This window comes from Podarcis cretensis, assembly GCF_951804945.1.
Source record: "Podarcis cretensis genome assembly, chromosome: 8".
NCBI lineage: Eukaryota > Metazoa > Chordata > Lepidosauria > Squamata > Lacertidae > Podarcis > Podarcis cretensis.
In genome coordinates, this window is record NC_137177.1 from 12363141 (window position 1) to 12375636 (window position 12496).

Genomic DNA, 12496 nt, shown 5'->3' on the forward strand with positions numbered 1-12496 from the left:
TTTAAATAAAAGCACACATTCTACTCATGTAAAAACACGCTGATTCCCGGACCATCCACGGGCCGGATTTAGAAGGTGATATGGCTGGATCTGGCCCCCCGGGCCTTAGTTTGCCTACCCGTGAAATAGGGAGACGTCCTATTCCATACCCTCCAACATTTCTCCATTGAAAATACGGACGTCCTCCAGTGTTTCGCCAATGAAAGTAGGGACATCCTAAGAAAAAGCGGAATATTCTGGGATCAAATCAGAAACCAGGATGGCTTCTGTAAATCTGGGACTGTCCCTGGAAAATAGGGTCTGTGCTTGGAAGAGGAGGCAGGCTGTGCAGTGCAGTGCATGTGCCCAAGGTCTGGCATGATGGTATGAGGGCATCTCTTCCTACCATGCAGGAGCCAAGGGCAGGCTCTGCTCCACAGCATGCACTACTGGTGTAGATTAGACGGCTGGGGCACGCACATCCTTGGCACCTTCTATCCCAGGGGTGGAAGGGAAGAAGCAAGGAAATGGTTGGATCTTAGCGGTGTTTGACTCTCGGTGCTTATTTGCTTTCCGGGCTTCGAGTTCCACGAGGGACCCACTGCAGCAGTGGGGTTAATTCCTCCACCCCTGGCACAGGGCCCTGATGGATGGGCCGGCATTTTCAAGTCGTGACCTTTAGTGAGAGGCACATGGTTGGAATGCGTCCTCAGGAATCTCAAGCAGGCCAGGGCTACGTGTGCCGCAAGAGGGAGCGAATGGTGCCAACAGGCGGGAGAGGGCAAATGGGGTGGGGTGGGGAGGAAGGGGGAGCCGAGGAATGTATACAGGAGCAGAATCTCACCACGGCCTCTATCGCTTGCCATTAGAAATTCCTCCCACCTCTTGCTTAACTCCTCCAGCCAGCCGTCTTCTGTGCCTCTATTTTGTTTGTTCGTAATTTCCATCCCACCTTTCTCGTCGAGGCCGCTGGCAATTTATATAATAAACAAATCAACCCGGAGGACGAAAATAACGGAATGCAAATCCCTCCCACCCTTTCATGAGTGCCCCTTCTTGTGCATGCATTCCTGGTACCCACAAAGCGACAACTCGCACAACTGCTCAGTTGGCTGGGAGCGTGGTGCTGATAATGGCAAGGTTGATCTCTGTATGGGGCAGCTGCATATTCCTACATTGCAAGGGGTTGGACCAGATGATCCTCAGGGTCCCTTCTATGAACTGCAAGGATTTCACAATCAAACTTTTCTGGGCACCCACCACTTCAGATGACAGGTGGTAGCAGGAAGCTTCGTAGTTGAATACTCTTGCCGTAGCACAACCAGAAAATGTGTAGTATATGAGGCATTCATTCTTTCCTTCTCTTTGACTAGGCAATGTCTGAAGAGCTGTTGGGCCCGAGATCCGGGTGGAGCTTGTTTTTGCCCGACGGATGTCTAGCTTTCACACCTGTCAATCTGCGGTTTGTAAAGACGTAGGTCGTCCGAGGCCGTTCAGGGCTCTCTTTCCTGCGTGTTGTGTTCAGAATGTGAGCCGGCAAAAGTAAATGTCAAAAGTGAACTTGGATTTATGGATCAGAGCCCAGGGCATGTGCTTGTGAATTAATTCCTTTCGGGGCACGCAGATTCTGTGGCCTCCGGGGACGTATAGATGTGCCGGGTTATGTCCACACAGGGGCTTCTGCTGCTCCCGGTTCTGAGATGTTAGCATTCCGCTGGGAAGGCAGGAAGCAGTGCTGGGGTGAAGGTTGCAAGCGCCAGCCCTGTCCAGCCTGAACAACGCTGTGCGTGCAATGTCAGCCTGCCGTGGCGGACAGGTGGGGGGATCAGCGTGGGTGGCATACAGGTGCCATGTGGCTTTCAGAAATTGCTGGAGAGCAGGGCTAAAATCCCATGCGGCCAGATTCTGCCTTTTAAGGCTGTGCATTTCCTGTAGGCATTTCCAGCGCCTCTCGGTGTATGCCTCTGTGATCTTTTGTCTCTGCACCTGTGGGATGTTTTTTTTTTTTGCTGCACATTTGTTCACGTCTCTGCCCATCCCTCCGCCGCTTTGAGAAATCTCTAAATAACAGCAGACGCAAAGGAGAGCATTACTGAGCATTACAGCAACGCTCATTGCCAAGGCGTGCATTCTGTTGCGTGTCCAGGCAGTGATGGCTTGCTACAGGGGAAAGCAGATATCGCTGAGGTTCCGTAATGGATTTAAATATTAGCAGAAGGTATGGGGAAGGGAACACATGTGAAATAATTTTAATGCAGGAATTTTGCACATTTGTTTAATATGCACAATTTATTCCCCTTGCAGAACTCGACTCTTCTTAATGCAGGGTGTTGTTTTTTTTAAGGGTGTTCTCAAGGGCTCAGTAAACCCTTTCAGGAGATATAGCCCTTGATATATTTACAGTCAGGGCTAGCTGAGGTGGAAAATCACACATGCTTAGCACACAAGGCACACAGCTTCCATTCATTCCAGTGCAGCTTGTGCAGGAGAATTTCCCAGTGGGTCATTCCTGATGGGTTGGACCCATCCATCTACTCTGCTGCCATACCTTGGAGCACAAGATCTACTGCCTGTGATGGCTGCCCAGAGCAGCAGAGGTGACATTCAAAGTCTTCTGTTCCTGCAGGTCGCAGTCTGCAATGAAGGGCGTGGAGGGCGCACAGGAGCAGCACTTCTGTTAGAAAAAGGGGTTGGCAACCTCAGCGCCAGGGGCCAAATGTGTCCCTCCGGGCTTCTCTATCTGGCCCTCAGGCCCCCCCAGGCCCCACCCTTCAGGGATCTTGCTTCATGCCCTCCTTGGTTGTTTGGGCCTGGCTAGGGGGATCACGTGTCGTGCTTGACGGGATGGAGGACAGAGAGGAGTGCATGAGTATGTGTAGAAACTAGTCGGCTGCAGAAAGGTCCACATTTCATTTCCCAACCCACTCAGTGGCGTAGTGTGGGGCACAAAATTTCAACACCTGGTGCTGCCTCAGTACAGCTGTGTGCTTTCGTCACTGGGCTCCATTGAAACAGCTTCTCCATGCGAACCAGGAAGTGGCCTCTCCAGGCAATGGAATGACTCTTCTTTTCTTATCTCTGTTGCCGCGATCTCCTGGGCGATGTGGACGCCATTGAATGTACATGTGTACTCCGTCTTTTTCTCTCCCTCCCTCCATGCAGCCCTAGGCACTGGCAACCCACGCTATGCCACTGTATCCACCTTTGTCTCTGGCCTGACCCACCCACGGCACGTGACCCATCTGGAAGGATGTCCAGAAGGGAATGAGGTCCTCAAGAGAGCGTCCTGGATCAGAACGTTGAGCGCTTGGCCAGAACCTTTGTCAGGGGGCCTCCCGTCAGGTAGAGACTGGTGGGCCCAAGCTGCTAGGTCAGGGTGATCTCTGGACAGGCTTTCCTCCATTGGAAGGCCTCGCCTCGCCACCCTTTATAACTCCTTCGTTTCGGAAAGAGGGAAGAGAGCAAATTTAGCTAATGCGTTTGGAGAAGTGTTGAATGTAAAGCTCAATTTATGTAAAGCTTGCATTGTGCGGGGCTGTACGTGGCAGTGTCTTATGCAGCTCCTGGCGTTTCCGTAGCATGGATAATACTTATAAATCTCTGAATCTTATTACAACTATTAGCGTTCGGCTCTCCCTGTTTGGCATTCATTTAACATGGTGTTTCAAGGAGCTGCCGGAAAGACACAATACTGACCCCAGGCACTTGGATTTCGCGCCCGTGTGTAAAACACCCCTATCTTGAGCCTTTTGTCCTTTGCCTTGAGCACCTCTGGGCTGGAAAGGTGACTTAGGAGACCTGTACGTAACCAGGCGAAAGCGAGGAGACGGTGTTTCACTGGATGAGGCTCCGCTTCTCTTGGGAGGAGACAATCACAAAAAAAACGTACACATGATGTATGGTTTGTATTTCCTAGCCCTTGCCATCTTCCTCTGCTTCACACGCCCTGAAAGCCAATGTTCCTAAAAGGTTTTTCCCCTCCCCATAGTAGCCCCTCTGCTATCTTCATTTTGTTTTATTGCCTTTTCCATTACCACAATATCCCATAGTTTATGGCTCTGTAGAATAATTGGCTTGTCTCTTGCAGGGGTGTCGTATGTTGTTTTTTGCTTCTGATTAGACAAAGGTCTGTTGGTTGAGCATCAAAAGAGTTGGAGGGGACAAGAAGCCATTTATTTCCGCCTCACCTGCTTGGCAGGGGTCTCCTCTCACAGGCCACTGACTTATGTCCTCTGGTCCACAGTCTAGATCATTGGGGTGGGGGATACAGTGGTGCCTCGCAAGACGAAAAGAATCTGCTCCGCGATTCTCTTCGTCTAGCGGTTTTTTCGTCTTGCGAAGCAAGCCCATTGACGGATTAGCGGATTAGCGCTATTAGCGGTTTAGCGGCTTTTAGCGGCTTTTAGCGGCTTATCAGCTTAGCAGATAAGCTGATAAACGGCTTAGCGGCTTAGAAAAAGGGGGGGAAGGGGAAAAAACCCGCAGGAACTCACAAGACATTTTCGTCTTGCGAAGCAAGCCCATAGGAAATTCGTTTTGCGAAGCACCTCCAAAACGGAAAACCCTTTCGTCTAGCGGGTTTTTCGTCTTGCGAGACATTCGTCTTGCGGGGCACCACTGTATTTTTCAGTCCAGGCCCTCAACCTTTGAAGGAGCAACAAGGAGCCACAAATGTCAATTTTATCTTTCTGCATTTGGCTACTTTCCGTGCACACTCGCACAGCCTTCTCTGTACCTGCCGTACAGGCAAACAAGAGGCTATGGTCAGCGCTCAATGGCATGTTCCAGTCAAGCAAAAACTCTCAAGCTGTGAAGCAAGGCTAGTAAGAGCTGTGGCTTTGGAAGAGGGGACCCAGACAGATGGGCGGGGTATAAATAATAAATTATTATTATTATTATTATTATTATTATTATTATTATTATTATTTCCCTGGTGGCATGTGAGGGTGTGGCCCACTCATGTGATTATGTTTCCCCATATGAAGCAGGTGTAGTAGGGAACCACTGTCCCTCCAGATGTTGCTGAGCTGCAACTTCCATCACCCCGTCCATTGGCCATGCTTCCAGGGGCTGATGGCAGTTGTAGTAGAGATTTCCTGCATGACCCTCAGGGCCCCTTCCAACTCTACAGTTATACGGTTCAATTAACCCCCACACTGGATATAAAGACTTTGACCTCCCCAGGGATGAACTTCTAAATCCAGCCTGGAAACCACAGTCCCAGGCTTACCCCCAAACCTGCCCACTCACTTATCTCTGACATAAGAAACGAATTGTGACAAGGGCTCTCTGTACATGCTCAGGAGCACTCCTTTGCTCAGTAGCACAGAAATCTGGCGAGGTGGAATATGTTCATGTGGCAGCTCCAACATCCTCTGTCAATGTTTATAATTTTGACTACTTATGCATGAGTTTTCCTGCCAACCTAGCAGTTCGAAAGCACGTCAAAGTGCAAGTAGATAAATAGGTACCACTCTGGCGGGAAGGTAAACGGCATTTCTGTGCGCTGCTCTGGTTCGCCAGAAGCAGCTTAGTCATGCTGTACGCCAGCTCCCTTGGCCAGTAAAGCGAGATGAGCGCCACAACCCCAGAGTCGGTCACGACTGAACCTAATGGTCGGGGGTCCCTTTATCTTTATGCATGAGTTTATTCTTCACTGGTATGCAAAGAGGGGCTCAGGTGCTGGTACTCAGCCCAGGCGAATCCCTGCTCACATTAAAGACCCACTCGCCTCCCGTGAATGTCATGGTAACCCATTTTTTCTTTCTCTCCCTGCACTAGCCAGAGCTCAGGAGGTCCAAGCTGAGAATGTGACCGTGGCAGAGGGCGGCCAGGCCGAGATCAACTGCAAGCTGCACCAGTACGATGGCTCCATAGTGGTGATCCAAAACCCATCCCGCCAGACGCTCTTCTTCAACGGCACGCGGGGTAAGAATGGGGCTTTGGGAACGGTGGGGTTGTAGGCTGGGCTGTAAAGCTAGAGGACCATAGAGATGGAGCTGGACGAGAAATGCCACCCACTCAATCCCAGGCCTGCCATCTGGACCAGCACCAGCACCCCCTACAGGTCAGCCCACTACAGTGCAACCTGCTGCAAGAAGAGAACAAGTATCATATCAGAGGTGCTTTCAGAGCACATGGATCGAGGCAGGTTAGCTAAGCCAGATGCCTCATGGGGAAGCAAGCACGCAAACAATGTTCTTCCTTTGGGTCACTAGCCAATCTGACCTGGGCAGTGGGGAATTGATTGGTTACACCCTGAAGTTAAGAACAACCTGGTCAGAGTCCAGGGCTGACCCAAGATAGCTTAGGAACTGAGGAGGAAAGTCTAGATGGCAACCTCCCTATGCTAAGTGTATCCTACTACACACTAGGGTTGGGCGATATATCAATATATCGTCCAAAACAGATTTGAGGTCCATATCATGATATCGGTTTCAGAATTATTTATATGTCAATATATTGTGAATAAGTGGTACCTCGCAAGACGAAATAAATTCGTTCTGCGAGTTTTTTCGTCTTGCGATTTTTTCGTCTTGCGAAGCACGGACTTTGGAAAAGCTTCAAAAATCACCAAAGTCTTCAAAAACCTCAAAAAAGGCGTGCTATGAGTTGCTCCTCGAAGTCAAGTCGCAACTGCACCCCCTGAATGCACGGTTTTAAGAAAAAGGAAACAAACTTGCAAGACAAAGGAAACAAACTTGCAAGATGTTTTCGTCTTGCGAAGCAAGCCCATAGGGAAATTTGTCTTGCGAAGCAACTCAAAAAACGAAAAACTCTTTCGTCTTGCGAGTTTTTCGTCTTACAAGGCATTCGTCTTGCGAGGTACCACTGTATATCGTGTAGGTTTGGGTGTGTTGTGCAAAAATCACAATGTGGGAAACACCATGAAGCCAGCCAATTCTTCTCTCGCTTCCTGCTGTTAACTCTGCCGGCTCAGTCACCCCTGCCTCCTGCAGGGGGCAGCGAACCACAAGATCAGGCGCCAGCAAAAATCCCAATATGGGAAAAACCGCGAAGCCAGCCATTGCCTCTACGTAGCTCCATCCTTATTTCAGACATTGTGATATATCTGTATATCATGATATCTCGCTGGTGATATATCACTATGTTGAAAACCAGATATTGCCCAGCCCTAGACACTTCTGCAGCATTCGGTAGCAGCCTTAAATCTTCCTGCCCGTGGGATCTGCTGCCTTTTGCCTAATGGTGGGGCCGGCCCGGACTGAGTGATCTTCACATAGAGAAGCCATGAACTGCACCTCCATGCCACCTGGCATCTTGTCTCAAATAGAGACAGTCCCTCGTACTTGAGAGAAAGTGGGGAACCCCCCTCCCTAAGACGGTATTTTTATTGCTTCTTGTGTATTTGATTTCTAAGGAATGCAAGTTGCAGCAAGAAATAAAACATAAGAAATAAAAGAAGCAATGGAAATACAGTTGAAAACCGTACAGCATCACACCCTGATGACTCTCTTCTCATTTCACTGGTCCATAACATGAGACACCTTTTCCTTGCTCTCCTTACAGCCCTGAAGGATGAGCGGTTCCAGCTGGTGGAGTTTACCCAGAAGCAAGTCCGCATTGTGCTCTCCAATGCCCGCCTGGAAGATGAGGGTGGCTACTTCTGCCAGCTCTACACAGAAGACACGCACCACCAGATCGCCATCCTCACTGTGCTGGGTACGTGCCGCTTTCCCGCTGTCGCCACCTCTGCCTTCTCTGCCACAGCTGCCGCCGCCCTATTTCGGGATTGTGACATAAACTGGAAGAAAGAGGAGTTACAGTACCATATCCATGAATAATAATAATAGTTGTTATTATTCCTAAAGCACCCTCTTCAGTCCACCCAGATCCTCTGGGTCTTCTGCAACAATCGAAACACATCACAGATACATTAAAGCCAATTAAGATTTTTTTAAAGAAAAATACTAACAAAACCCACAAGCACAGTTCTCAGAGAATCATGGAACTGGAATGAAATGGGGTGATCCTCTAGCCTAACCTTCGACTGGGCTCATTGCCAGAAGTGTTGGCACAGGAGATGGCTAAGGACGGATGGAGCCACTCTAGGTCTACGTGGAACAGAAACCTCAAAAAGCACTGCTTGCATATATTTTCAGCTTGTTAAATCCAACTAAAAAGTTAGTGGAATTGAAAGATGTGGCAGGTGTCCAAATAGTTTTTCATCCAGCCCTGGTACCTTTGTGACCTTTGGCCACAGGATGCTGGAAGGTGGGAGCAGGTTAGCAACAAGGTCAGTCCGTTCTTACCTTGCGGTGTTATGATGAATTAAGGCCAACATAGGCCTTGTGCAAAATTTATTTATATCCCCACCCTTCCAAGGGAGCCAGGGCAGCAAGCACACCTGTGATAAAGCAATCAAAACATATTTTTAAAGAAATCCAAAATTTTGGATTTATTTTTTTTTAAAAAATATTTTTTGAGGAAAAAAGGGTCCCGGAACTCTGTTCCAGAGAGTTCTGGCTGAAAAAGAAGCCCTGGTAATTATAATAATCTCTCTCACACACAGCTTTCATAGAATCTTAGCGTTGGAAGGGACCCCAAGGGTCATCTAGTCCAACCCCCTGCGATGCTGGAATCTCAACCAGATCATACGTGACAGATGGCCATCCAACCTCTGCTTAAAAACCCTCAAGGAAGGAGAGTCCACAGGCTCACGAGGGAGACTGTTCCACTGTCAAACAGCTCTTACTGTGAGAAAGTTTTGCCGGATGTTTAGTCGGAATCTCCTTTCTTACAACTCGAAGCCACTGGTTCGAGTCCTACCCTCCGGAGTAGGAGAAAACAAGCATGCTCCCCCTTCTGTGTGACAGCCCTTAAGATATTTGAAATGGCTGTCATATCTCCTCTTGGTCTCCTCTCTTCCAGCTCTTATCAAGTAACTCTGCATGTTGTCCTGTTGTTTGAGGTGCGGTTAGGCGGGCCTCAAGTTGCTGCAGCTTCTCTTCCAGCAAGACAACCAGCTTGCACTTGCTGCAAGTGTCCTGCTGCTTGTTCTCTGGCAGAATGACAAACATGCCACAGTCGTTATAGGTCACTGCAGCAGCTCCCTTGCCCTCCATATCTCTGGCCCTATGCCCACCAAGAGACAGAACTCTGGGCCTCCCCCTTAAACATCCTCACAAACACCCCTCTTTGTGAGGTCTGGTCACGAGCTCCCAGGACCTGCGCTGAGCTAAGTTTGACTTCCCCCAAAGAATTCTGGGAAATTTCAATTATTCAGGGCTCTGAGAATTGCAGCTCTGTGCACAACAAACTAAAGTCCCCAGGATTCTTTAGCCATAAATATATGGTGTGGTGTGGGTGCGGCGAGATGGAGAGGGAGACAGAAAGCTGCCTTGTCGAGTCAAATCGCTAGCCCGCCTCGCTCAGTCTCCCTAGGCTTTCAGAAAGGAGGCTTCCCGCAACCTTAACTGAGACCTCCTTCTGCATGCAGAGACCTTCTGCATTCCCCAGCCTGTAATTTCAAGCGCCTACCTAACCTCCCACACAATCACTAGACATTCATATGCTTCTTTTAAGGCCAAGCAGTGACAACCCGTATGATCACGCTCCGAATCAGTATGCTGTATAATTTACCCAAAGGAAGGGGTGGGGAAGCCTCCACATTCTGCACTAACAGAAGCTAAATCAGGTATTCTTAGGAAATTATGCAAATGTCTGCTTCTTTTCCATAATTCTAATTTTGCAACTGGGCGAGGGGTGTGTGTGTCTGTGACAAACGAAAGCAATGCAGAGCAACAGAATCCCATTTCCTGACTCTCTGATATTCTGTTCACTCGCATCTGTGGCTTCTGAGGTGTTATTTTTCCCCCACCCTAATTTAAGGCCTAGCAGCTTTTGTTTTGTTTTTGACCTGAAAGTGCAATTTCCCAGGATGCATTTGTACTGGTGATCTTGAGGACTCCTGGAACAGTCACAGAGGCCGACCTGAAGAGCTCACCACCCTTGCCGTTTAACCCCCTAGTTCAGTGGTGGGGAACTGGCGGCCTTCCAGATGATGTTCCGTCTTCCCTGACCACTGGCCACACTGGCTGGGGCTGGTGGAAGCTGGCGCTGGGGGTTACCTGCTTACCCAGTGACAGAGCCTTCTCAGTGGTGGCTCCCCATTTGTGGCATGCCCTCCCTAGTGAGGTGCATCTGTCTCAGGCATTGGGTGGCTGAAAGGTCTGTTGCTGGAAGCGCTTGAATTATTAGCTATGAGAGTGTGGGTTATTGGGTTTCCTAAATAAAATTTTAAGTGGGATTTCTTTTTTGAAGGTCTTGCCAGTTTTTAAAAGATGGTTTTGAGATGTTTTAGTTCAGGCCAACTTCCAGGAGACTGCGATCCACTCACAGAGTTAAAAACTGGCAGTGATCTACCCCTTAAGTTGTTGAGGTTTTTTTTTAGAGAGGAGGAGAGCCCTGTTTTTTGGGGTGCAGGTCAAAGATGTAGAGCTTTTTTTAGGGGAGCCAAAGTTTCTGGGCTTCTTTGGGGGGAGCCAGTGATCTGCCAGTGATCTACCACAGACATCCACTGATCTGCCTGTTTTATTTGTATGCTATTATAGATGCATGGGATATAAATTGAATAAAACATTTGAAGGACCTGTTGGCTTGCAAGCCCCTTCCATAGAGGCTGGCCCCTCTCACTGTCCTCGGAGCTTGCTTACCGGTAACCTTCTCTGGCTGATATCTCGGACAGACCAGGGAGATTTTGATAGGCGACATTTTCCCAAGCGTGGGTAAAATGCACAACCCCTCCTTCCTGCTTCCGCAGGGGAAAGAAAATAAGTCAGAAATCTATTTACATGATGTTAATTTCTGACATTACAGCACTAGAGAAATAAACGTCCTTTCAGTTCAGTTCTTCTAGCACGTCTGACAAACTTCCTCAACATGCGCAGTCGGAAGGTTTTAAATTACACTCTTCACAAAGACTTATCCAGCCTGTGAACGTCCTGGGAAATTCTTCTTTCCCACAGATAGGCGCATCATGTGATGTCAACAATCTGGGTGTCTGCAGCTGTGATGTTTCCATATACTGACAGGGCCACAGGTTCCCTTCTCCGGTTGGGTTTACCAGATCCGAGACTGATTTGGGTGCCTGTGGAGGTGATGCTGTGGTGGGATCCGGTGCTGTGTTGGAGACAACCCCACTGCCTGCCCCATAACCCAACTGCTGTTCGTTACAGTGCCCCCTGACAACCCCTTGGTGGAGATCAAGGAACAGGCCGTGGAAGGAGGAGAAGTGGAGCTCACCTGCAGCGTCCCCAGGTCACGCCCTGCTGCCACGCTGCGCTGGTACCGGGACCGGGACCGGAAAGAGCTGAAAGGTGAGGGAAGGAGGGAGGAATCCAGGGACTTAGCTTCCTGTAGGAGTTTGCTGTGGCCCCAAAGCTCCGGAGCTGTGAATTCCCATGCCAGCTGACCTTCCGAAGTGGAATGTGCGGAACCGGACATAGTTTTCCTTTAGATTTTTCTCCTACTTGGGTGAAGCAATAATAATAATAATAATAACCATCAAAAATGCATATCTTAGGGTGAAACAAATAATTTAGGTTGAAATAAATTTGGAAACGTGTGCACTGAGATGAAATACATATTTAAATATTATTTTATGCACTTAAAAAAAAATACAGTAGTGGAACAGAATGTACACATGTGAGCCTGGTAGGAACTGGAAGTAGACTGATCTGTCGTTGGGGACATGAGTTAGCTTAGTACTGGGATATCCAGTTAATGCACCTCTAGAAGGTGCTGGCTCTTTTTCAGCTTGGGATCGGTTTTAGGGAGCATCTCCCCAATAAAGTTTGTCATCTCCAAACACCTGAGGCTGAGGCTGCATCCATATGTCTCTTTAACTGCAGCATATACACGAGCTGAGTTTATTAGCAGCTACTCCTACTCTTCCCCCTGCCTGCCCAGAAAATACTTAAAATAGAAGGGCTTTTTGGCATCTTAAAGTCAGATGTTTCTTTTGGGTCTCCTTTTAGACTCGTAAGTAGGCTGCTTCTGGGTCTCTCCCAGCGCTTCTTGGCTGCCGGGAACAAGTTCTTTGCGCTTGCGTTGGAGGCAAGTAGGAGTAATGTTATGCGCTCCTACCCCTCCCGAGCACGGCGGTTGCATTTTAATTGTATGTAATTTAAAAATTAGAAAAGGAGAAAAGAGCCTCGCGGCAAGGCGTGACGCCTTAACTCAGCTTTAAAGGGACGCTTACGAGTGCTCGGCGGGGTTGACCAGCGGGGCCGGTGCACATGTTCTTTGTTTCTCCACCCCAGGAATAGGCAGCAAGCAGGAGAATGGGAAAGTGTTCAGCATCACCAATGTGGTGCGCTTCCGGGTGGAGCGCAGGGACCACGGCAGCGTCGTGACGTGCGAGGCCACCCACCCCACGCTGCGGGGGCAGCGGAAGGAGACGCAGTACGTGCTAGATGTACAGTGTAAGTGACCGCAGGGGCCTTGTTGGCGGGGGAAGAGGGCAAAGGCAGGGTTGGCATCAAGTGGCAGGGCT

General features: G+C 49.0%; 1 protein-coding gene across 1 annotated transcript in view; it reads left to right on the plus strand.

Moving 5' to 3' along the window:
- Positions 1 to 12496, plus strand: part of CADM4 (cell adhesion molecule 4) — a 137783-nt gene that overhangs the window by 116651 nt on the left and 8636 nt on the right. Inside the window, exons 2-5 of the mRNA XM_079985639.1 lie at positions 5761 to 5907; positions 7510 to 7662; positions 11178 to 11318; positions 12264 to 12425. Coding sequence (XP_079841765.1) covers positions 5761 to 5907; positions 7510 to 7662; positions 11178 to 11318; positions 12264 to 12425 — 603 coding nt within the window. The remainder of the gene's footprint in view (positions 1 to 5760; positions 5908 to 7509; positions 7663 to 11177; positions 11319 to 12263; positions 12426 to 12496) is intronic.